Here is a 27258-nt window from a genome sequence, read left to right on the forward strand (position 1 = left end):
ACTATCTCAGTAGCTATTTGGTCTGGAGGAGCCCATGAAAGCATCCGACACAACAACCTGAGGGATTCAGTTCTGCTCAGAGCTGGGATTGCTGGGCTCTAGAGCAGCTCCTGCACCCTCTGCACAACCCAGACTGATCCTGACCTTGGTGGCATTCCTCTCTTCTGGATAAACGTTCCCTTAAAGCAGAAGCAGATACGAATGTCTGCACCTGTATTTTCTACTAGCAACTGCTGTCTGAAAATGTCAAAAGTGTTTTGTGCGATTCGTTTGGAAATGAGCTGTGCATCCTGAGCAGTGTGAGAGACTTGCTCCAATTTACACCATTCTCACTTCCCAGACTGGAACCCTGTTGCCCCTCAGGGTTAGCTCTGCCAAGGACCATGCCCTCGCTGCAGCTCCAGATGGCTGTGATGCAGTTGTATATTCTGGCCAGTAGACTCAAGGCTGGGGTTAAACAAGCAGTTTGTTCCTCTCTTACATAAGCACCGAAAGACAATACTGCATTCGAGCTCATAAAAATATTTTAATTGGTGATGATTTCCAGACAACTATGTCAAAATTAACTCAGAGTTGATGCCCACTCGCTTCAGTTTCATTCATCTGGGTTCAAATTATTTGCTTAAAAGAAGAAACATTTCCTTTTATACACACTTTGGTTTCAACCTCCAAAACCATTGCTAGAAATTAGTCCTAACCACCCAGTCGGCTGCTCAGAAACCGAGCTCAAATCCATCACTTTAATGACATCAATAACAAATACACAGTTTTAAACCCTATTGTGAGCAGTGGCATACCGAGGAGCATGTGTAGCTGTCATCTCGTTAGTCGCTAGAAAAACACCAACCAAACCAAAAGAGCCTAACCATGACAAATTATTCAGGAGTTTAACCTGAGACATTAATGAGCGCTAAATAGCTTGTTTTCATGCGCGCTTAAGGAGATTTGTTTCAAGTCCCACCAGCCTCCCTGAATGTCGCTCGGCGGAGCAGTTCGTTCTTGTCAAGCTGGTTTTCCTATTGCAGCTCAAGCAGCAGGTTGGGATGTTTGTTTAAGGATGCCATCCACCCCCACCCTCCACATACACCGCACCAGAAAGCTGCTTCCACCTGATAAACTTACCTTTCTGATTCACCCCCACGTGCAGAACACACAGAGCTGATAAACACACACGCACCCGACTGCCACCACGTCAGCAGTCAGTGCAGTGATACAGGTAAAAAATGAACGTGGGGACAATGGTTCTGCCTGCATAAGTTTCACCTTTTCACTCTATTTGGTTCCATCTCTCCAGTCTGCACTAGAATACAGCCGCACTAGCATAAAGCTCCCAAGCATGGATGAGGAGAGGCTGGGACTTGTCACTCTGTTACTGAGCTGTGAGCAAGGGCTGATGTGATGCCAGGCTCCATCCTACGAGGCAGCCTTTACCCCCTGCAACACGTGCAGGTAGCTCAAGGAGCCGGCGTTGGCCACCTGAGAGCTACACTGCTCCGAGATCCCAATGCGGAGCAGGTCTGCGTGCTGGGGGCTTGGAGCTGTTGGGATGGAAAATGCACCACTTCCCATCCCAAGGATGGAATCAAATCAAAACAAAATATGTTTTCATTTATCAAGGGACACCGAGTCTTTCTAACTCACGTGGTGATACACCTTGTCTGGGAATACACCTTAAAGCCACAACTGCAGTGAACAGACGTCGCTTCGTACTTCAGATAAGAACAGAGACCAAGGGAACATGGTGTCCAGCTTCCACTGCTATCAGTAAATTTGAACATCTGCTTTTTTCAAACAACACAGGGGCAGGGCTCAGACCAACGGACCTGGAGGTCCTTTCCAGCCTCCACCGTTCCATGATCCTGTGAAATATCATGAAGACACCAGGGGCAGATGACAGACCTGAATGTCTCAGCCACTGATCCACCCTCCCACATCCCTGCCTGCTCGTCTGACCACAGAGAAACAGCCTCCAGAACATTCAGTTGTGAGAATTAAGGAATAAAATGGCACTGAGTACGGTGTTTTGCCCTTGTGAAAGAGAAACTTTTCTTTCAACACACAGCCTGTGTGCTGCCCTTCCAGATATGCTGATGTAGGATTTCACTGCACTCACTCTGTATCGCCATTTAAACAAGACATGAGCAGCCTTCCAAAACAGAAGCCGTCTCAAACACACTCCAAAAAACTGCATTGTGCTCCAATGTAAAACTATTCTTCAGTCCATATGGGAGATCTCAGGCATTTGCTGGGTCTGGCTTCACTTTTAATAGAATTTATGTTGGAAAAACCATTTTATTTTGACCAGATTGTTTGATATGTCAATTCATTTTTTTTTCCTTTTCAATTTTGGGCCAAATTTCACTCAGTGGAATCCTCTTTGAAGACACGATCACGTATACGCAATTGTTCCTTATTGCATCTGACCCCTAAAATCTAATCTCTCCCTTAACTCGCGTCCTTATAAAAACACGAAGCCTTCTAATAACGTCAAGTTGTTCTGCATACCGAATGTAAATTGAGTGAGGGCTCTGGAATTCTTTTAATAACTCGTAAAGTTGGGAAGTTTTCAGCTTGGATTCTGGAAGCCGAGCTCAGGGCACACTGAACTAATTTAAAAATGTAAAAGTCGAAAGATACGACCCATGAGTGACAAATTAAAGAGGGAACGCAAATGACTTTCAGAACGTGCTGCCTTCCACCACGGACTGCTTATGCAGTGTGGCTACTCTGGGGTCAACATTTTCTGGCAGCAAAAGACAATAAAAAACGCATAAACTCAATTCGCATGGTAAAGCTACTGTATCTGACATAGCACTAAAGCGGAGGCCCACAGAGGTTACTGAACCCTGGCTCCCAGCTGCATCAATCCCTGTTTTAATCACCCTCCTGACAACGCTTCTCTTTCAGCCCTCAGCTGCTTGGCTCCTAAGGATGGGAACACCGGGAGAGTAAAAGCAATGGGAAAAAGCTCAAACAAAGTTGTAACGGGAAGGAAAATAAAACTGCCTGTGAAGGTGATTTTCGCCCAGCGCTGCAATCTATCTGTCTCCAATAAAAGGCTGATTTAACTTCAGAGTAACCACCCAAAGCCACAGCAGACCGCTCACCGCCTGAGCTCTGTTCCAGTGACTGATGGCTTGAGAAGCAGCACACTCCCTGCAGCACCACGTCTTGTATTTTCCTGGACCACTCCTCATCAGTCTTGCGCACTCTTTGACCAGCCTGGAGCTTGCTGAAAGCATGAGATACCACAAAGGGCACAGTCCCTCCATCTCCTACAGCCCACAGGGCCAGAAAGAACCTGGTAGCTGTACCAGCCCTGCAGGACAGGTAGGACCCCTCTTTTTGCTCCACATGCACAGACCCTCTTACAAACACACATCTGGCCATCACTGCAACTGCTGCATCACCTACGAAGTAGCAGAGTGCATTTTTTGAACAGGAAGGATTTCCACAAAGGAACATATTTCAAGCATTAATGGCAATGCAGAATGCTTCTGACCAGCTTGACCAATTTACTCAGCCAAACGCTTGTGAAGACAACTCATATCACTGGTTTACCATGGACCCAGCATCTGCAGCAGTCTGAGTCACGCAGATTCAAAGGAGGAGAAGGCAACAAAGAGCAAGCCTTGTTTCACCCACTGACATCAGTGTAAACACAATACCAAAAGTCTCTGCCTCAGTACCTATTACCCAGGTATGCTTTGCTTATTTTCACAGAAGGGCTGGTAATTTGCCCTGGGTTTTGCACAGCTCCACACCCTCCCCAGGAGACTCTCAGGTGCCTTTCTTCACACACGCAGCCTACAGCTGGTCCTCAGCAACAACACAGCCTCTCTGCTTGGCCCAGCGTGCCCCTCACTGAGCCAAAACAGCCTTGTTCCCCAGTGCACAACCAACTCAGGCCACAGTTTCGCATCTTTCAACATTAATTTCCCATGGTTGTTCTTAAAGACAACTTTGTTTGTTTTCTTCCCTAAAAAATTCCTTTCCAGAAGCAAATACAAGCTGACAGCCCTGCCCTTGCCGCCCATTCGGGGTGCAGCAGCCCGCTGAGGCTGGCCCCACACGCCGGGTGCTGCGAGAGCCACGGTCTGCTGCACAAATCCCTCCCAGCTCGCGCTCTGGGTGTGTTACAGCCTGTAAGGTCCGCACACATCGTGCCAATGGAAATGAAGTGTACGCGCACCAAGTGATCTCTCTGAAGAGGCGCAGGGTGGGGAAGGAGAGCCCTGCCAAACGCCGGTGCCTTGAGGCCTTCTAACCCCAACCGCCCGCAGGCCGAGGCAGCCATCGCTGCAGCTCCACTCAGGGTGCTGAGGCAATTGCTGGAGACAGAACCTTGCTCGGCACCCTCCTGTTCCCCAGGCAGGGCAATGCTGGAGCTGTGCAGACCCCCACAAAACTCCCCTTGAAGCTAACGGGTCGCTTCTCAGTGCAATGTCACAGCGCTAGATTAAATATGTTAGAGGTGGTGCTGGTGGGAATGCTATTGTAGTTGCCCACTGCTGCAAGTTTGCAGTTGCTTGCAACATTTCACTGCTTGGATTCCATTTTTCTTGCATGAGGGAGAAGCACATTCCTTCAATTTTGCCCCCAATGGCACAGACGTTCCTGGAAATGAGCCTAGGGAAAACACAGCACCTCGAAAAACATTTTTGGCAATCATTTCTTGAAGGAGATTTTTTATTGCTCTATTTTGGCTCTGCAGGTTGGCTCTTTTGTCAAAAATGTGCCCTGTGCAATTTCCATGCCAATCCCACCAGCTTTGGTAAAATTCTAAAACTCTGAAAAATAAAATCTCATAGAATAGAAGTTCCTTAGGTTTTATCATAGAATCGTAGAATCAGCAAGGTTAGAAAAGACCTCCAATATCATCCAGCCCAACCATGCACCCACCACCAATGTTTCCCACCAAAGCATGTCCCTCAATGCAACATCTACACATTTCTTGAACACCTCCAGAGATGGTGACCCACCACCTCCCTGGGCAGCCTGTTCCAGTGCCTGATCACTCTTTCAGAGAAGAAATTTTCCCTAATACCCAACCTAGACCTCCCCTGGCGCAACTTGAGGCCATTGAGGCCATTCCCATTCATTAGCTAAACATTTTCTTTGCAGCTTGGCAAAGGGAGCTGATTGCTGGCCCACAGATCTTATGCTCCTGCCACACAACTTTTTGTTGTGACAGTAGTTCAGTTGCTCAGAAGAAAGTGTTCACAGATCATATTTTCACTCTGTGCTCATACTTCTGGATAGGAGACCTTCAGGTCTGTACCTCAGGTGCATTAAGCATTCACCACCAACTCAAACCAAGAGCTTCATTTGAACACATAAACTACTATCCATTGTTAAGAGCTCTGAGAAATGAGATCCCGTGTGTCTCAAATGGGGTGCCTAGGATTAACAAACACTTTTCAACTGAATTCTCTTCGTCATGGGACCACATGAAAAACAGAAGATCTAGGTTAACAGTATGTGGGCATATTCCATCCTACAGAACACTGCTGTCTGACGGATAAATCAGCACATACGCTTACAATGAAGGACTGTTCTGTCACGCACACATAAAAGAGGTGACTTGAAGTTGCACTGATAACTGTAACGTTGACAATTCCAAATTCTGAGAGCTGTGACGTGGCTTTTGTAACATGTGCATAAAGTAAGACCTAGGAGCTAGGGAGATCTGCCATTTTTTCAGTAAGATTTAATTCTTTTATATCAGCACAATAACATTTATCTGATGTGTGAGTATCCTCACGTTACCTACCTTAAAATCTACTCTTTATTCCCTTTTACATCAACTCACTACAGAAAGCATAGCTCTCATTTTAATTTTTAATGCGGCACGGCGTGTGTGTACCATACACATGTGAGGTGTTTACTCTGTGCCTCATACAAAGGTAAATACGCTTCTCAGAAAGCTTCCTTCACCCTTGAGCTGTGCCTAAAGAACAGTCACTCTTATCTGGAGTTTGGGAAGACTCAGTCCTCACTACTCTCATATCTGTCTACAATAAAGATTCTCTACAAAGGAGATGCTATCAGGTTTCTCTTTTGGTGCCACCTGTGTCTTTCTGGAATAGTAAAGATCAAGAAGAATGAAATTAAACACGCAGGTTGATAAGCATGCATACAAGCAAAGCACAGATCCCACATAAATACAGAACCAGAGTGCATTTCCTGTGCTGTAATTATACAGTCCGAGTTCTCAGAGATGCTCATCACTGTGGCTCTTATCACGGGCACTGAATACTACTGCATGAGACCCCTTCCAATCAGCAGTAAGCATACCCCAGGCTCATTCTTCCAAAGCAAAAGATAAAGGCTAATTAAACTGTCTGTCTCTGTCACGAAGCTGAGGAGGCTGCCATATAAAAGCCAGACTGCTGCTGAGCTGCAGGAGGGCCACAGCCTCTGGGAAAGGAGCAGTAACAAGCACACCAGCATGAGGAAAAGCAAGGCTCCACACCAGGGTGTACATTTCTGCAGACTGCCTGGGAGTTTCAACCAAGCGGGCATGAAAAAGGAAAACATGAAAGACTGCACACTAGTTAGTTATGTTTGACATGGAGGGGCTCACCTACATCCTCAGTTGTGATAAACTTCAAAGTGCAGCCCTTCAATGTGACTATAGAAGAAACAGGCTTTAAAGTCCCCTTTCAAGCTGTTTATAGAATAACATTCACCTCTAGAGATCCACATGATGGTACGCAGGGTGGGACAAATCAGCCTATAAACATGCCTATTTTACTCCTTTGACTGTAACGGGCTGGAGATGATAAACTACAACATCATATCTAGCTTTCAGACAACTGCACTTGAGGAGAATCAATCCACCCTGAGACTCTTTGCAAATTTTATACGTCTCTTTACAAAAATGACTTTTATTTGGACTGTTTAGTTGGCAAATTAAAACACAGAATAAATTACATTAACAGTTCTATCACTGAGCCTTCTTCTGCATTCACCGCTTCTTTCTACAAACGTGGTAGTTTTGGTAGATTGCTGCTTTTACAAACGATTGTTCAATGATACCAAAAAAAGACCAAAAGTTATGAGTGGACTCATAGCCCTGATCATCACAGCCAAAGAATGTCCATTGTAAAAACAACAACAAAAATCAAACAACAAAGAAGTTCAACAAATGTGAAGTTTATGATAATCAGGGAGCCCAGGAATGAAAAATTATGTTATTCATAATTTAGTTGGTGTCCTAGAAGCCTGGAACCAACCTGGTTGCATTTCATATATGTATGGTGCTTAATGAGTTCACTAGATGAGTTGAATTAATTGCAGTATATTGTTGTCCAAGAACATGAATCAGAGTCAGGGTCCTACACAAATGCAGAATACATGCCCAGAAAATTTGTGGAGGCCCCACCCCTGGAATTGCTCAAGGCTGGGATGGATGGGGCTTTGGGCAAACTCATCCAGTGTGCAGCATCCTTCCCTGTGGCGGGAGTGGTAGAACCAGATGGTCTTTGAGGTTCCTTCCAGCTCAAACCACTGTATGATTCTATAATATATATGCAGCCCTTACAGAGTACCCTCAGTATCCCTAACCAATGTTTTGTTTGACCCAGGCTGCCCAGGGAGGCTGTGGATGCCTCATCCTTGAAGCTGTTCAAGACCAGGTTGGATGGGGCCCTGGGCAGCCTGGGCTGCTATGAAATGGGGAGGTTGGTGGCCCTGCACCAGCAGAGTGGTTGGAATTTGATGACTCTTGTGGTCCCTTCCAATCCAAGCCGTTCTATGATTCTATGATCTGAATTGTCAAAAGATACCAAGTAGTTGTGAATATCATCCACTTTTACAGAGCGAACTCTGGACTTCTGACCCCTTTCACCACTACCACTGAACAATGGGCTTCTTGGAAATTTAATCTAGGATTTACTGTATGTAAACAAACAAACCAGGCACAACAACTGTACCTGCAAATACTTCTTCCCAAGAGGACTCTGTAACAATAGGAAAATCTCGAGCATAACTATCTGCCTCTCTTACCATGTATGAATTGATACTGGAATATATATCTGGAATATAACGAGATACAGAACTATTTCTAGCAAATTAAATTAATGGAGCAAGTGCTGGCATCATCCATGTCTTCCACAGTGCATTTCTGTGGTGTTTGTGCAGGTGATGATTTTCTTGTTGAGCTCCAAGAACATGAAATAAAACATCACCAACTGCTTCTGACTGCACAGGACATTTAAGACCATGCCTACTACTTTGGGAATCCAGGAATAGGCAATTATATGAAGATTTAAGGAAGCAGACAACTAATTGGCATTACTCACATGGATTACAGACAGGCACAAAGCAGATTCTTTACCTGTAAGTGCACTGATTAATAGCTATTTGGCATCCAGAATTGAAATTAGCAGGGCTACTACAGAAGCAAGGTATTATAGAGTGGGAGTAAAGTTCACAAGGCCTGTAAGAGAGTTTGAAGAGTGATGAAGGTGAAAAGCATTTATGTTGGCAATAATCAGGTAAAAGGGTTTGCCTCTGCACACTGTGGGAAAGATCACATCTCAGTAACAAAGGGGAATAGGCAGCATGTAAGTCTGGATAAGGAAAGAACTATTAATATATTCTGATGTGAACGAGGAACATTGGAACATTGTAGAGTATTTTCCCAGGTTAGGAATGCCTTTAAATATGTTCCCCAATATTCTTTGTAGATAACACCTACAAGATGGATTGTAATCTTCACACTGTTTCCTATGCAGCTGCACTATTTTAGGGTGAGAACCTTATTGAATACTATGCCCAGAGCTAAATAACATGAGTTTTCATCTGAACAGTTCACACAAGACAAGCTGAATAGGACCTGAGTAGTATTTGTCTGCCTAAATCCTGCAGAAAAGATAAGTGATGCAGATAGCATCATTTTTGAAGACGTCTGTATTGCACTGATCATGGCAGCCGTACCGATACTTCAAAGCCAGCTTTAAACAGATCCTCACATTATCAGAAGTGTAGCATGGACAGTTCACTGCTCATGAAAAGTCAAACCATCCACCCAGGAAGCTGGGCAAATGGTTGATCCGTGCTGAGCTCTGAACCTGCAGCTGCGCAGCCATCGCTGGGCTCACCTGCCCAGTGAGCCCCGGTTATCCGAATTTAATAGCAGTGCTTTGGTACAACTATAATATCTTACCATTCCATCTGACTTCAGCCGTCTCAAAAACAGGGTGCCTAGTCTAGGCTCGTCATCTAGCCTCCATTTATAATCAATGGAGAGGGCTGGACACCCCTCAAGGGCAATTAATTCCACTTCAAGATAGATATTAAGATAGGTGGGATGAATCACTCCCTGCAAGTGCCTGTGTCTTTCTGTTGAGTGCAGGGGTGATCTACTCTACGTGTGTAGTTTTTGGAGAGCTGAAAGCCATCCTCAGTCAGTTGTGACCACTGTCTTTTCAGGGCAGGGACAGCACTGTGCTCAGAACAGTGGTTCACTGTACATGAGACACGTAGTTATGGATTTGAGCAGACACATGCATTGAGGAACCCAGCTGCCTTCATAAGAACAAGGGTTGTGGCACCACAAACATACTGCAGTGTGACTCTACATTTTTTCCCCTGAAGTTTCAATTGAATATGATGTTCTTCCTCATTTTCTCTTCTGCACTGCTTGTCTGATGACATCACCATCTGCCTTTCACTTCAGGAATGACCACATTGCAGTGGGGAATGGAGTTCATATGGAGAATAAAAATAAACTTTACTCAAAAGATATAAAGAAATTTCAATTGCTAATAAAGAATTTTTATGTCATTACTCTAGTTACTCTGATGCAGCACCTCCCAAACAGATTTGCTCTGCTCCTTGCTTCCTGACCCACTTTCAAAAGGGAAGGAAGAGATATAAGAGATGCTACATGGAAATGTGGGAGAAAAAAAGCAACAAGCTAAAAGCATTTCAAAAGCGAAGATGTACAAGTGTTCAGGTCCTCCTAAAGGAAAGTAAGGAACAAAGTCTCAGAAAAGCTACTTCAGCGCCTCTTTATACCTTCTTCCTCCACAGTATCTGTATGAAGTAGTCTCACAGACTAAAAAACTGCTTTCACTTTTCCTTTCATCATAGTTGCACCATATAGAGATAAGAGTGCACTCACCCATGCTGCTTACTTGATTTGCTTTGTTAGAATTCCTCTTCCCAACTATATTTTAATGGAGGCTGCAAGCAAGCCTCTCTTATAATAGGAGCATGCAGCACAATGGAGCCGTGATTTTATTTGTGGCTTGGACAGACCTTTTGAATACAAACAGCAATAGCTGCAATGTATCAAAATCCACCATAACGGTTATCCTGCATGCCAAATGTACTAGGACTAGGCTGTTTTGAAGCAGCATTCTGTCTACAAAAGAATGGAAACGATCTGTTTTCAGTTGACAAATACAAACCACTACTATTGGTGAGCACATCTTTGGGAATGGTTTTACACTCAGACTTGCCCACTTGTTTTACATAATCCTCTAACAGCCTTTTCCCTCTCATTCTAATAGGGAATCCATGCTCAGCTGCCACCACAATGTCCTTACGGTGAGAGTCAGCCGTGTCCTACGGATCACTCTGCTTTCAGAGTTGCTCCTTGTAAATTCCAGCAGTGACTGAACTAACTGGGTGTTGCTTCCATCTCACTCGATGAGATCTCACCCAGAAGAGGGGTGGCCAGCAGGGACAGGGAGGTGATCGTCCCTCTCTGCTCTGCCCTCATGAGGCCCCATCTGCAGCACTGCGTCCAGGTCTGGGGGCCCCAGTACAAGAAAGACAGGGAGCTGTTGGAGAGGGTCCAGAGGAGCTACAGAGATGAGCAGGGGGCTGCAGCACCTCCACTACAAAGACAGGCTGAGGGAGCTGGGCTTGTTCAGCATGGAGAAGAGAAGCTGCGGGGTGACCTCAGTGCAGCCTGCAGTACCTAAAGGGAGCCTGCAGACAGGAGGGGAGTCAGCTCTTGGAAAGTGGAGATGGCAGCAGGACAAGGGGAGATGGTTTGGAGTTGAGGGAGGGCAGATTGAGGTTGGATGTCAGGGGGAAGTTGTGTGCTGTGAGAGTGGTGAGGTGCTGGAACAGCTGCCAGAGAGGCTGTGATGCCCCGTCCATCCCTGGAGGTGTTCAAGGCCAGGTTGGATGGGGCCCTGGGCAGCCTGGGCTGCTGTGAAATGGGGAGGTTGGTGGCCCTGCATGGCACAGGGGGGTTGGAGCTTCGTGATCCTTGAGGTCCTTCCAACCTGGGCCATTCTGTATCTGTATCTGGGTCCCATGCCTATCCCAGATATGCATCTGAACCAGTGGCACAGGTACGACCTGCCACATTCCACGAGGAGCCCCCTGCCCACCCCCACAGCTGCTTACAGCCTCTGCAAACACTCAGGAGCTCTTCTCCAGACTGGAATTAATAAGATTTTCTCAAATCACAGATTAGCAAAAACGAACCAACAGGAAACAACACCGAATCTTGGATTTACGCTGCAAAAAGGGCCTGGTGCCACATGTCTGAAATCAGAGAGGAAGGCCCTTAGTGGGGAGCTGGGGCCAGGCCCACACTCCTCAGCCAAGCATCCGTACCGCTGTGCTCCAGCACCACGCAGATGCTCAGAGCAGAGAACCCAACCCCTGCAGCAGCACCACAAATTGTTCTTCTGCCTCATTTCTTACAAAGGGGCATTGTAACGCAAGCATTACACTTTGCAGAGTCGTTCAGAACAGTTTACAAACCACCACGACGCCCACTGCGCCTCGCTTCACTCCCAGCCGTGCTGCTGGAGATGCAGCCCGGCGCAGCTGATTGCAGTGCAGATGTGTCACTGGGAGAGGCACCAGCACAGCCATGGATCTCCTAACCTTGGCTTAGATGAAAACTCAGGACTTGTTCATAGTACCTCGGAGTATTTAGCACTGAGTTCAATTAAAACCTCCTCAACTGTGCCCAAGCTCATACACTACATCTCTCTATGCCGCATAAATTCACCACAGAGAACAAAAACTCAAGGTATTCTTGGGGAGGAAGGGGCTGGTGGTGTGGTTTCTGAAGGCAAGCCAGACAGTATTCTAAGCTGGGGACACACGGCGTGTTTTAACTGCTGTGCTAATTCTGCGTAAGGAGATGTTAAGTATCTAGCTCCTTGCTGTAGCATGCCATGTGTCCCTGAATAAAATTACTGCCATGCAGGCTGTTAGGGAAGGAATGCGTAAACAGACAATGTATCCTTGCATCAGTTCCACCAAATGTTGCACAACACGAATGCCTCTCGATGTGTCATTTCCTGCTTGGCCACCAGCCCAGCTCCCAACAGTCAGTCAACATGAAAAAAAGAATAATAATAATAATAAAAGCAAAATAAATAAATAAATAAAGAAGGAAAGAAAGAAAACAGAAAGAAAGGAAGAAGAAGAAAAAAAGAAAGAAAAAAGGAAGAAAAAAAAATTCTACTGACAGATTTAAAGTTGCTCTGCTCGCAAGCACATTCCATCAGCCCCAGCCTTATCCCTCCACCCTCTGCCTTTGAAAGAAGGGAGAGAGAACTTCCTAAACGCTGTTATGGTTTTAAGTCTAGGAATCTCAAACATCTCCATGGCTTATCTGCGCTCTGCAGCCACACGGTTAACACAACGGCTCACCAGAAGCTCCTGCTTGCTTTTGCTGTCTTTTGTAGCATGCACAGACAACGAGGCACTGTTTGCTCATACCTTTCACCGTGGGTGCACCTTACCAGCTACGGCAGCAGGGAAATACTTGGGAGCTGAATGAAATGTAGCAGTTTTCTCCTACCAAAACCAGCAGCCCCAAACTCAGAGGGACTTTTCCATATGCGCTCATACGCTAAATTGCTGCCAGTGATTTTGGAGACTATCTTTGATTAGAGATGAAGTCTTTGGAAGCAAGATATAAAAACACAGACACTCCTCCAGCAAAAAGCAGCCAAGGACTCATCTCCTGCTCTCTGGGGCTGCTGCTGAAGGACAAACCATCAGTTCATAGAATCACAGAATGGTTTGGGTTGGAAAGGACCTCAAGGATCACGAAGCTCCAACCCCCCTGTGCCATGCAGGGCCACCAACCTCCCCATTTCACAGCAGCCCAGGCTGCCCAGGGCCCCATCCAACCTGGCCTTGAACACCTCCAGGGATGGACGGGGCATCACAGCCTCTCTGGGCAGCTGTTCCAGCACCTCACCACTCTCACAGCACACAACTTCCCCCTGACATCCAACTTCAGTCTTCCCTCTTTCAACTTAAATTGATTAGTTTGGCATTTGTAAGGGGAGTTAGGTAAAAGGTTGTTGGGTTTTTTGTTCCTTTAATTCCTTTAGGGCTTATACCTTGCTTCCTGTTGGTTCATTATGACCTTGTGACAATGTGGTTCTCAGCAAAACTTCTTTTAGCCCTCCCAGCTGGAAGACAGCTCTGAGGGCTAAGGGCTGTGGATGGCATAGGCTCTATACTGCAGAAGGGGAGAGAAAACACAGGCATTGGCAGGATTTCCCAATGACTCCCAAAGACCTTATACAATGGTTTCTGGACTCCATCCCTCACAATGCAATGTGCTGTCCCAGCCCAGCACAGAGGCTGTGCAACAAATAAGATCCTGGTTGGAAAACCAGATAGACTGACAAAAAAAATCTTTTCCCAGAAATAATCATTAGAAGAATCTGCCAGGCTTTGCTAACAGAGCAACCTGACAGCCCAACCTCTATTGAAATGTTTGAAGATAATAGCAGAGAGGTAAGACTGTGAGCTTCTACAAGCAAATGCTTAATACAATCAACCAGCACTCACATTTAAGAACCTGACTTCCTGAAGCATCCAAAATCCCAACTGGAGTCACTGCATCACTGCATGCCATGACTGTTCAGCACGCTTAATGTCAGCCTCTGGATGGCTGTCATGGGATGGCTGCTGCTCCTGCTGCTGCTGGAAAACACGCAGCATTTGTTTGCTGGAGCCAACTTGCCAGCAGAAGGTCAAAGTGCCTTGCCTACAAACAAGCCTTACAAATTCACGATCTGAAGCATGATGTCATGTCTTAAAATGATAAGCTGGCAACAAAGTAAATGACATTTTGTAGAGACGTGCATAATTTTATGTTTACGCTACTTAGAATGAAGGTTCTAATAAGTCATCGGTTGTGTTCCTTTAAAGGGAAGTTTTATAACTGAGATGAATCACAACTGCAAGAGATCAAAGTTAGAAAACATCAATGATGCCATGGGGTACTTTTTAATCTCGTAATGAATGATGATCATGTGCTCTTATGAAGTTGGTCCAACTGCCAACGCCAGATGTGTATATTAAGAGAAAAGTTGTTTGTGATGTGACAGCTCTGGTTGAGTTGCCAGAGAGAAGAAAACGAGAGCATGCCTGAGATGTCTGAGTGAAGTACAGATCCTGGCAGAGAGGGGCACTATTGGCTGATACTTAATCTGTTAAGAAAAACACATTCGCTATCAGATCCATTTGGTGACTTGAATTCCTCACTGCCCCCAACCACCTCATTTTCCTCATGCAACATAAACGCCAGATACACTTCCTGAGTGATCACCACCACACAGTAATAAATCTGCACGAGCTTGGGAGCTCCCAGAATGAACAGAACTTCAGTGAAACTCCCACGGTACTTCTGCAGCTACACTTTCCCTGAAAATTCACATTTAATAACAAGTCATCCTGGGGACATCATCTCCCTTATAGCATGCAACTGCAATGACAGAACCTGCAGAACCAAGCTGACCCCAGAGCAGAGCTTCACTACGGAGCTGAAATTCTTACATCCAAGGCCTCTTAAAAGGGGCTTTCTTAATAAACAAATAAAGACAGAAAGAAAGATACAATAATCCCATCTAGGCTACAATAACTGGCGTTCTTAGTTACCGAGTATCCCTCACTAGAGCTGAAATCCATGGAAACAGCAAATAGGAGTCATGTATAGAGGTTGGCTAAACAACTCAGGCAGAACCTGGAGATCTCACATTGCTATATCAACACAGTCTCACCTTTAATTCACAAATTGCCAGCACAGCTTAGCTGCCATCGCAGGACCAGACAAAGGTTCCCCCTCTGTGCCACAGTGAGCAGCTTTTAGCTGCAGCGTTTTCAATCTACTCCACTCCATCACTGCATTTGTTGTCTGCTTTCTGAGATTTGCTCTGCAGATGCCTCAGTACACAGAAGCAGCCTCCAAATAGGAATGGCCAAGTGCTATCCCCTGGTTTTTACACTCTGAGCGCAGTTTGAAGCAAAAGCTTGAATATTAAAAAGAGCACTGCTCCAGCAAGAGAGGGATGGAAGGATGAAAATCCCCTTGCTGTGACTGACAGAAACCTCAGATGTGAGAGGGCAGCAGCTTAAGTACCTACAGAACGAAACTTCTCCACAGCTAGCCGCTTTTTTATCTGCTGTTCTAGGAGAGGTACAAGAGCTGGGTAGCTCTCACAGAAGGCATTTTGGTTTCCCTCTCTCAGTTGTGCAGGAGGTGGCACCACAGCATGGATTAACACGAGAAACACATCGCTGCGTGCAGCCTTCTACTTCTGTCTTGGTGGTATGCTCAGCAAAACTCCCTGAAAGCTCCTCACGGGGCTCACTTGTACGTGCAGATCAAAGGCAAAACAATTATTTGAGATGCCTCCACAAAAGGGATATTTTTAATGTGGTTGTTCATCAAATAATTCTTAATCTCCAAACGCAATTTAAATGCAGCTATACCTGGTTAATCCAATCAATTTAGAAAGACTCATTCTAGTCAAATTAAAAAAAACTCCAGAACTGACTCATCACTGCTACCCAGATGCTGTCATACTGGTCGCCTTCGAAATGTGTGAGACAGAGAGTCAGGCAGAGATCACAATGGACTGAACACGCTTGCCTGTATCTGAAAGTATTGGCCAGCCATAGCATTGCTGGAGGGTGGCAAAGCACAACTGTCGTAAACATGCAGCCACAAATCATTGCTCAGATTCCCTTCCAGTACTTGAAGGGAGCCATATATAAACAGGAGGGGGAACGGCTGTTTGTGAGGGTGGGTGGTGATGGGACAAGGGGAATGGTTTTAAAGTGAGACAGGGGAGGTTTGGGTTGGATATGAGGAGGAAGTTTTTCCCCCCGAGGGTGGTGAGGCACTGGCACAGGTTGCCCAAGGAGGCTGTGGATGCCCCATCCCTGCAGGCATTCAAGGCCAGGCTGGATGTGGCTCTGGGCAGCCTGGGCTGCTGGTTGGCGACCTGCACACAGCAGGGGTTGGGACTGGAGGAGCGCTGTGGGCCTTTGCAACCCAGGCTGTTCTGTGATTCTATGATTCTTTGTAACTTGGGAAGGTGTGCAGCTATGAGTCCAACACGCTGAGGGACAATCTGATCAGCTACGCTGCCATTAAGCACACTTTCTGTGCACAGATAAGAAACAAAGGCCGTGCTGTAGATGCACGGTGTTTGGAGCTTTTTTTGGCCCCCAGGGGGTCTGTGATGAGTCCGTAGCTGAAAATCAATTTCAGGTATGATGAGATTAACCAGGTGCATTAATTATCTGATGGCAAAAGAATTTAAGGGCAAACAAAAAGGCACTATATTGTATATTATCCTTCTGCACTAGGACTGATCCTGTAAGACCGACCTCCTATTGTGCTGTAAATGCCTTCAGTTGGAAGTTTGCAGGAGCTGAGCGAAGCGGCTCATTGCAGGACTGCATCTATTAGCCTAAATCAGATTATACATAAATACCGTGGGTTCAGTTCTCATTTACACTGGCAGATAATGTATCAAGACCTTGATGTGAATGAGGATCGGGTTCGGGACTGCCCAAATTCAGCCAAGCACTTCGGCGTGTGTTTAATGCGAGTATGTGTGTGGTCCAATAGGCTCCAAATTAAGCATGCGCTTACATATTTTGCTGAGCAAGGCCCAGCGTTTGACAAAGATCTATATTTCATGTATGGATCTCCGTTAAACAAAATTAAGCAGGCGGAAGTGCAAAAATAAGAGTGTAATACTCACTTCTTGGCTCCCTCGGCCCATCCACCGTAACCTTTATGGCTCTGTGGTATGTAGCGACTTGGGGGGGATTTGTCAGGACAGTTATTGTCAAAGTAAAGCTCTTCCCTGCAAAGAGAAAAAAAAACAACGAGGAATGAGTGATTACAACATGAAAACAGTCACATGCATGTTCAGTAAAGAGTCGGAGACGTTTAAAATTATTCCCTGTCGTTACCACAATCGCGAAAATTAAAAACATAACTGACCATAGGAGTTTTCCTCCCCTTCAGTTTTACTCTACGTCAAGAATATGTCCATGTGTTGACAATCTAAATGTTCCTTATTTAATAATGGGTCATCATGCAACGACAGAACAAAAGTGATTCACTGCCGAGGACAAGCCAAATTCCTTGCTGTATTGAAAGTGGTGTAAATCCAAAGCGAGGCGGATAATTTAAAAATTTACTCCAGTTTTGCAGCTGCGGGACAGAGAGCAGAATGTGGCCACATGTTATTTACTTCGCACAGCTCCATCGTGTCGTTGTTTGACTACAATGAGATGAGGAAAGGCTGCGTTTTCCCGCGGGAGCCATTAGAAGAGGGAATCAGCGTCTCCTGTCCTTCGTGCTCCAGGGCTGACGTGGTGATATCATCATTACTGGAGCACGCTTTTCTCCCTACACACGACTGCACGTCTCTCTGTTCAACACTGAGGCAGCCCTCGGCTTTCCAGCAGCAGTGAGAAACCGCAGCGTGCACGCGCTCTTCCCCCGTCAGGCTGTGGCTGCGTTTCTCAAGGCTGGAGCTCACACAGGCACTGCACGAGAGCATCTGGAGCCCTCGGCCGAAGGGAGCCTTAAACGTGAGCAGAGGGGCTGAGCTGGGTGAGCCGGGCACACGTTCTCACCAGGCACCGGCCACTGACAGTTGTAATCTGTTAGATATGCAACCGTTAGTCACGTCAGATAATCAGAACTGAAAACTGCTTCAAGACAGGAAAAGGTGGGCGTGCAGCAGTGACTCAATAAAACAGTCAGCATCCCAAGCCTGCCTGCTCCTTTCAGCTGCTCCCCCACCAGGCTCTGAAGTGCTTTCTTTCTCTCTCCCTGCCTCTCTGCGCATTTCTGCTGCCGGTGCTTTTCCTCCTGTTGAACTCTGAAGACACAAATCTTAAACGATATCTAAGAGCACAAACTTAGTGCAGGTTTTTCAAGCTTAAAATAGAACAGCTTATGTAAAAGGCATAATATGGAACAGAGCTTTGGCTGTCAAAACTAGTAATTAGTCTTTCTGTCCTGCTGAAGCTGTATATCTGCCCCCAAACTGACTGAGACACGCAACATTCATCACCCGGAGTACAACTTCAAAATGTCTCAGCCCTTTTTCTCATACACTGAAATGTGACATGGATTTTTTTAAGGACATGTAACAGTCACTTGGAGTAAAGTGCTCTTCCAGGTGTAGCCGCGCTCTGGCTGCACCCATCTTTCTGTAGGTGGAGGCCAAAAGGTATAAAGGCGTCAGGCGGCTGAGTTTGGCCTCAGACGCAATGGGGAGACATGGCCAAAGGCAGCTCCCCCCGCTGCCCCAGGAAATGGGTCTGTTCACTGATCTTTTGAGAGTGACCACCATGGGAGAGTACTGAGGTTGTCCAGTCTTGGTCGAGTCCTGCTCATCCCAGTTGTACAGCAGTCGTTTTGCCTGTATGCCATGCCTGTAGGCAGAGCCCAGACGTGCAGCAATATCCCTACTGGGCACACAGTGCCTCCACGCTGCCTGTTGAGGTCTGCAGTGCTGTGAGCTCTTTATCCAAGCAAGAATTCAGCCTGCTGCCTGGACACCCACCAGTTTGCCAGGGATGGACCTTAGGCCTCCGTTAGCATCAGCCTCTGAAAACACACTATCATTCAGATCACAGTTACCCATATAAAAGGAGCAGAATACAACTGGCAACCACCAAAGATGCTAAGGGGATTTTCTGAATGCCTTGGAACGAAGCCTTTGGCCTTACACCGCTACCACTCTCTTTATGTGCCAAATCAGTCTACTGATGGCTAAAAATCAGGACAACAAAACAATACTACTTTAAAAGACCCTGTAAAATCATTCTGTAGAGAAGCACTGCGAGGTTTTGTATGCTAAATGCATCTCAATGCGATAGAAAAAATGTACTCCTTAACACAAAGAGCGGTGTTTCCATCTGGCCTGTGAGCACTCCTAAACGATCAGCCAGCCTATGCTGAACAGGTAAGCACCTCATCTGAAAGGCAAATAGGTTTTGTTCCCTAGCTGGTATTCTAACAAACAGAAACATTAATGAATGAACATTAACAAAGCCCCACCGCACTCAGCAAAACAAAGCATGGCTTTATAGCGGGGTGATGCACGGCCCGCCAGCACACTCCAGTCCCTGAGCTTTCAAGAAATGATTTACATATTACAGGATTGAGAACAAAATATGTTTTTAAGGTCACACGTTTCAGCGATGCGTGTGCCTCCCCCAGATAGATGGAAGTGACTTCACAGAGATCCTCCCTCTGCCAGGAAATCCTTTAATGCACTTTTTATCGCCTACCTTTATGCCCTCAGTCGCTTAAACTGTCCGCTTTTAGAAGCTGACGACTAATTGCAGAGCTCTGTTATTAAATTCCCTCGCCAAGCAGGCATCTGGCACTAATGCCTCCGTGCGTCCAAACTGTGCATGCTTTGTTATTCACACATGTGAGTGCAGCCGACAAAAAAAGGAGGGGATGGACATATGTTGAAACACAAGGCAGAAAGCAGAAGTCAGCTGGAAAGGGGACTCAGCAGCCTGTGTATGCTGCGTGTTTTTCAGTCAGGTCCCAGTGTGATTAGAGCAGTGGGGGACAACAAAATGAAGGTGATTGGAACAGGTTGCCCAAGGAGGCTGTGGATGCCCCATCCCTGCAGGCATTCAAGGCCAGGCTGGATGTGGCTCTGGGCAGCCTGGGCTGCTGGTTGGCGACCTGCACACAGCAGGGGGTTGGAACTGGAGGAGCGCTGTGGGGCTTTTGCAACCCAGGCCATGCTGGGATTCTATGATCCTATGATTCTATGATCCCGTGCTCACGAAAGACAGGAATTCTGCCCTTGCACTGCGGCTCAGCCTTGTAAAAGTGAGCTCCTGCCTCTAAACCACAGACAAACAACTTCTGCATGCATATAAAGAGCTCTGGTTACTTATTCTTAAGAATCCAGAAAGGTATTTAAGAGAAATTACGCAAACAAAAACGTGAAGTCAGGGCTCCTGTCAGGCGAGCAGCACTAACATGGGTATGAATCCAGTTCCTGCACTGAGCCATGGGAAGCAGGGAGAGAACGTGGGAGAGAAGGTGAAGCGGTAAGCTGATGATTCAGCCCTCACAATCAAACTGAGAGATACAGAGATCAAAGAGCAAGCTGTTTAGAAAGATGTAAATCTGAAGGCAGGAACAGGTGTGGATTAGTTTCTTGCCACCGAAAAATGATTTCTTTCTTACTTTATTTTTCCTGTTTTACTTCAGGTCTTGTACCCACCATATCTGCCTCTGTAAGTAGCTTTCTCACTTCTCTTTGCAGCTACTGCTTTCTTTCCTGCTATTTTAAGGAGAGTTATAAAAACCTATCAGTAATGATAACTCTTTCTCCTTTCCTCTCTCTCTCCCCCTCTCTGTTCTGAGTCTGGGAGACAAGTCTGGACCAATTTCTCCATCCCGCCTCTGGCAGCAGAATGCAGCATTTCAGATCCTCCACCGAGTCCCGGCTGCTTCAAAGGCAAAGCTCTACTTTCTTCCGTTAAGATCATAAGAAATATAGGGGGAGGGGGTCAGCTCTGTTTGGACATAATTACACTTCATCAAAAGAAGCTTTCTTCATCTTCCATGCGTGAAAAGTCTGCAAGCAGTTAAGTCTGTCTTTTTTCTTCCTTTTTTTTTTTCTTTTTTTTTTTTCTTTTTTTTTTTTTTTTAAATATAAAAATTGCTATTTGGGAAACTAGCCAAAACTCAGAAAGCCAATATAGTAAAACAGTGCACACCCTTTGTTTTGCTTTGAAGTCTCTTAAATAAATATGTTGAGGGCTTGAAAAGTACACTATCGCTTTTCCATAGATTCTACCCAGACTGATCAGAGAAAAACTCTATTCCAGATCTACTAGATACGAATATAGGTTGAACTACTGGTGCCCAAATTCAGAGGCTTTGTGTTTGTATGTGTCCACATCTACACCTCCCGAGTTCTCAGGCCCTTCAGTTCATTTCCTACGGTCTAATAAAAAAGCATATATCATACATTTGAAATGAAATCCGCAGATCTGAGGTTGTACATCACATCTCGGCTCTTTTCAGCACTGCTGAAGCAGTCACACACTGCTGAACTCTTTCTGTAAGGCACTGCTAGCGACCGAGCCAGGGAACCTTCAGACCTCATCCATCAGCACAGTAACAAAGCAGGCTGGTTTTTCCAAAGGAAGCAAGACAAATGGAAGAGGAAGGCAGCACCGCATCCCAAAGGGCAGCGAAGGCCATATTTATACTGAACTGCCTCTGCAGTAGTTATTCTGTTTTCAAGTTACCCTTTATTACCAATAATTTTCAAGATGTAAAATGATAAAGAGAGCTGTTGGCCAAGTCACTAATACAAAAAATAGCCGCTGTAAGCCACACTGATGGAATCACTTTCACAAAACAGCAGTAATTGTAAAAGCATGCCAGCTGACCGAAACCATCCTGGCCTCTGTCACACGTTTGGTTAGTATTTTTGAGGGAGAAATAGCCCTGAGATGTACAGCTGCTCTTAAAAGTGTCTGACTGTAAATTAGCTTTATTACTGATTCTCCACACACGCAGTTCTGCCTTTATTTCTTCCTTTCCCTCCACGCAGGGCCAGTTTAAAACAAATAATTACTGCAAATACGTAACGCACAAACACTGAGGCTGAATCGATGGCTGATTGATACAACAGATCCCTCTGAGCATTCCTGCACTGGAGACTGAAGTGCCAGCTTCCCTCAAGTGGCCATTACAATCACTACCTCAAATTTCAGGGCAGCTACAAGAATCTTATGTTATTTCCAAGCTCTCGGTGGTAACAAAAGCTTTCTATGTGTGCTTCCCAGGTTACAGGATGCTCCTGAACAGCTGGAAGACAATGACAGCACTCTAAATCTCCCAAAAAATTAGAAGTCGCCCTCCCTGACATTTAAAGTAAAGGTTGAATTTCCTTCCATCCAAAGCTTACCATCAATTCACAAAAGCCAGGCAGGTTACTAACAACAACAGCGAGGTTTCTGTCTGCGGGTCATACACAAAGGGCAGGGAAGCACCAGAAGGCTTTCCACCAATAGCTGTGAGCTTTTAAAGACCATAACCTAAAACACATGTGATATGCAACGCTCCTTTAATTCTAGCTCTCCTGCAACAACTCCAGCAGAAGCGGCACTGCTGAAAGGAATCCTTCATCTCTTGTTACTGCGGCCTGAGATGCACTGTCTGACTGTAAGAAAACCATCACGAATATCCTCGTTTCCTTCCGCCTCTGCTGCGTGATTAAAATGGGGAACCAAGGTATTCTGTGAATCATTTTTCAAAACCGGCGTTCCAAAAATGAACAAAGACGTGGCAGGAAAGCTTTGCAAGAGAGAACACCTCTCTGGGCTGGCAAGTTTGCAAATAAAACAGGCATCCGTGAAAGGCAGACAGCGATTTATCGGCACACAAATCTGCGTTTCCTTGTGAAACGAGGCTGATATCCAGGCCTTCCCTTCACCCCGCTGCGCCCACACACAAAGCAGCCACCTACCTCTGCCACTTCTGCCCACGAATCGCAGGTCATTGAATCTGGCCACCTGGTTCTTCATCACAGCAGAAGCGTTTCGCAGCTCTGCCGAATAGTTCTCGTCGTTCCCAGCCATCACGGTGACCACAGTCCCATCGGGCACTTCTCCTAAGGCCACCACCTGTGAGGAGGGGACAAGAAAGCACGGCTCGTGACACAGTGCTCTGCATTTCCTTGCAAACCCACACAGCACCCAGTCCCCACACCAATTCCGAGGTGGGGGAGCTGCAGCTGTGGCTTTTCCTATTCTTCATTCAGACCATCTCCTGACACAAGCATTACATTTTATCATAAGACTTACTTACAAACGTCTTTCCCATAAACTAATGATTGAAGGTTGCACTGTGATATTCATTAAATAAAAAGGAGTTCTGAATATATATTGTAGAATCACAGAATGGCCTGGGTTGCAAAGGACCACAGTGCTCATCCAGTTCCAACTCCCTGCTATGTGCAGGGCTGCCAACCAGCAGACCAGGCTGCCCAGAGCCACATCCAGCCTGGTGCATATATGGAGAACGGCCCAGTGTGCTGTGAAGCATTCCTTTACAACAATAAAAATCGATGACAAAAGCATACAAAATCTGAAAGTATTTACAACAAGCTGCATTGCCGAAAAAGAGAGCTCATCTCACTTAAGAGAAAGTACAAAGCGAAGCTGAAATGCCATATGAAATGGGTTATGCTGATGGTAACAGCACCCCAAACTCAAACGGGAATTCCGCCACCAATTTCTGCATCTGCATGGAAGGGCTGCAGTCTGAAGGGACCCAGGAGCAGGAGATGCTCTGGGCAGTGTAGTGAGCAGCCCCCAGCTCGCCTGGCTGTGGCAGCAGCCGGCTCCACAGGCTGCAAAGGGAGCTGTCAGATCACAGCTAATCAGCTGCTGAACTCACACCCCTGGTAAATGGATACTGGCTCAAAGCCTAACACAGGGAGCTGCCTGCAACGTGCTCCCATCTCAGCTTATGACAGAGCACGATGTCTCCAGGCAGCCTCGGGACGCACGTCAGCACCCCGGGAAATTGCAACCTATGCTTTCTCCACAGTGAGAAACAAACCAACAAACAAACAAGAATCCCTTGAACTCCAGAAATGCAAAAAAAAAGGGTACACAAGTCCAGTGGGGCCGTGGAAGAGGCAGCACAACCACTGCAGCCCCTCTGCAGCCCCACTCCCTCCTGTTCCCTCCTGCTGCCCGGCAGCGCAGCACCCCTCACCGGGCACCGGGCAGGACTGACATCCTCCAAAAAGGCCCTCTGCTCACACACACCCCATTACTTCTGACAGGTTTCCTTCCCAGCCTTTCCTCCTGTCAGCGCTGTTTGGCTCTGCACGTTTTGCCAGGGCATCCCTGCGTGTGCCACTGCAATAAGTGCAGCCCTGCACTGCAGCTGATGCAAGGTCTGTGCTCAGATCACTGCGAGAGGCGAGCTGAGATCAGGGCTGAAAAGACAAAGCTTCGGCTGATGAAAGAAACTCCAATCATACCAAAAGCTCCTCACTACGCTGCTGGGTAAAACGTTTGTCACTGTTACACTTTCAGACCTTACAGCCAAGAATCACCAGAAGGTTACTGTGACAGCACTGCCCAGAACAAAGCTGCATCGTGTGTTCGAAACCCAAAGAAATACAGACTGCTTGGGGAATTTTAAAGTGTAACTTTCTGCATGGAAAGACTGCATAAACTTTGATTTGGAAACGTTATGCCACGCATCCATCAGAAATTACTTAAATATTTGTAGAAAAGGGACTGTAAGTGCACAGCAAAGTGAATAAGAGCAAAGCAAAAGCATAAAGATTAACGCAGGCACAGCGCAGGTCTGTTACCTACTCTTCAAACACAAATATCTCCTCCATTTCATGGCGTTTACTCCCCACATGAAGCCACCCACACGTTTGGACGAATAAAACTACATTCTTCTATCTTTAACCAAAGCCCCAAAAGGCACGAAAGCTCGTCGGAGGGCACAGAATAAAACCAAACCAGCTCTTACAGGTTGAAGACAGCCATGCATCTCTTTGCACGATTCCCATCTGGTTAGGAGACCCATTTGCCTGGTTTCAGTCTGGTGAGATTGGAAACGGCCACACTATGTCTCCTATGCTGGAAGTGAGAGAAACGCTGCACAGGAGCAGGCACTGCAACCTTCTGCATAGCAAAAAACTTGTTCTGAATGAAGCTGCAGTACCTGTTGCACAGATGCTGATATCTACTGCTCCAAGAACTCTTCTTGCAAAGCAGTGAATTCAAAAAGCCTCTGAATCTCAGCTCTCTGGGACTTGAAAATGTCTTTTCTGGAGATACTGCCAACAGAGCATCTGATACTATTAAAAATATTATAATGTTCTATAACTTAAACCAGAAAAACTGATTTGCACGACTTCTTTTTTTTATTATTATTATTTGTTTAAAAATATACATCTGGGCTGGCAGTTTATACAGCAGGTTGCAGCTTGAAGCTATTTAAAACAGCTGAGTTATAAACTCTGAAAACTGGGGTTTGGAGTGGAAATGCTGACAGCCCCTGAACTACTGCTGTGCTACTGGGAGAGGTCTCACACCTCACGGCTGCTCTTCTGCCTTCCTTCTGCCCACTGCAGTGCTCTGCTTTTAACAGCGTCATCCGGAACCACAGCCAGCAGCCACCCCAACACCCAGCAGGGCACTGCATCCTTACAGCCACCCCAACACCCAGCAGAGCACTGCATCCTTAGAGCCACCCCAACACCCAGCAGGGCACTGCATCCTTACAGCCAGCCCAACACCCAGCAGAGCACTGCATCCTTACAGCCAGCCCAACAGCCAGCAGGGCACTGCATCCTTACAGCCACCCCAACACCCAGCAGAGCACTGCATCCTTACAGCCAGCCCAACACCCAGCCAGGTGGGTCCTCGTGGCCTTCAGAAAGAACTCAAGGTCAACAGAGAGCCAAATCCTGATGGCTGTAGCCAACAAAAGGCTACCACACATCACAAAGGAAATAGGATTGGGTGCACAAGGCCCATTTCTCTGCTGCCTGTGCACTGCAGAGTGGTCAGAGCAATACCAGCAGATGCAGTTTGCACAGCCAACCTTACCAACTGGTCTGTGAGTCCCACGCAGACTCCCTCCCCGTAGTGTGTAAATATTAATACTTAAAATTCAAATGTGACACTTAGCCAACATTATTTCACAAAATTATAATCAAACCCAGCGCTGTTTATTACACACTTCCTTCCCTGCGTGTGATTTATATCTAACTTCTTTCTTTTTTAAATTAAAACAGTGCTATATCCAGAGTACTTTTTAACTGGAGAGCTCTGCGAGAGAATTATGACACACTTAACGCACCACTCAAAACATTATCATCAACATATTATTTATTGCCAATAAAACTTCAAAAACTGTTGTCTGTGAGCCATTTTACTTTCAAGTTTCTGCCTAGCTGAGATTCCTATAGCCCAAATCTGTCTTTTTTTCAGTTTTTTTAGAGATAATTCCCATTCTGCTGTATCACATCAAGTGTTTCATTGCAGCTTCTTGGGTCTGAAAACATCGGGCAGCTGCAGGAAAGCTGCACTGACAAACGAGATACAATTTTAAAACCTGTCTGATGGGTTCCAACCATCATTTTGCTAAGCAGAAAGTCTTAGTACCTGTTGTTGAATGGTACTTTTGCTTCGTGCTCACACCTTCTGCCTTGATTGCACACAGCGTGGCCCTTTCAGCCTCCAGCAGGAAATAAGGGCATCCATACACGGCATGTTTTAAGAAGAGCATCTTGCATGCTGTGTGTGAAAGCTCAGAGCTGAAGGGACAACTCAGCACATCAACAAACCTACTGCATCCTACTGCCTGCCTGCAGCCCCACGCACAACCCAAATATCAGCATGTATGAGCACAAACTCTTTGGGATGTGCTCTCACTCACTGTAAACCCTTTTATCACACGTACTGGAGTAACATCCTAAATACTATCTAGCTGAGCTCTCTGCCTTTCTGCTGTGAGCTGGGACTGCCTGCTTTGGATGGCTGCAAGGCAGGGGCACACTCAGGCTTTTCAAACGGAAGCAGAAGTACAGAGGCAATAACACGAAGCCCTCGTATTGCTTCTATAGGAAGTAACTACAACACCGAGCTCATCTACAAGTGAACGAATTACAACTGCAATCCTGGGAGACTCCTCCTCACCCCAGGAACCAGAGCTGAGCTCTGACCTGAGTTTCATGCACTGGAGGCACCTCATAACCTGGTGGCACCCCGCAGGCCCAGTGGCAGAAGACACCTCACTTTCTGCTATCTCCACCCAAGCACGAGGCAGGCCCCACACGGGGTAACTGCAGCCCCAGATCCATCAGGTCTCTCCCCCTCTGCCTGCATCCCTGCTCCCTCCGACAGCAAAGTGCCACCCGCACATCGCCTTTATGGCCAGGCACACCCAAATCAGCTCTTTTA

At 46.3% G+C, this 27258-nt stretch overlaps 1 protein-coding gene across 2 annotated transcripts in view; it reads right to left on the reverse strand.

Moving 5' to 3' along the window:
- Positions 1-27258, reverse strand: part of RUNX2 (RUNX family transcription factor 2) — a 151327-nt gene that overhangs the window by 57939 nt on the left and 66130 nt on the right. For both annotated transcript variants that reach the window (XM_048935348.1, XM_048935347.1), the window contains 2 exons: positions 22785-22941; positions 17007-17111 (listed from right to left, as the gene is read on the reverse strand). In XM_048935348.1, the coding sequence (XP_048791305.1) occupies positions 17007-17111; positions 22785-22941 (262 nt within the window). The remainder of the gene's footprint in view (positions 1-17006; positions 17112-22784; positions 22942-27258) is intronic.

Source organism: Lagopus muta, chromosome 2 (assembly GCF_023343835.1).
Source record: "Lagopus muta isolate bLagMut1 chromosome 2, bLagMut1 primary, whole genome shotgun sequence".
Lineage (NCBI taxonomy): Eukaryota > Metazoa > Chordata > Aves > Galliformes > Phasianidae > Lagopus > Lagopus muta.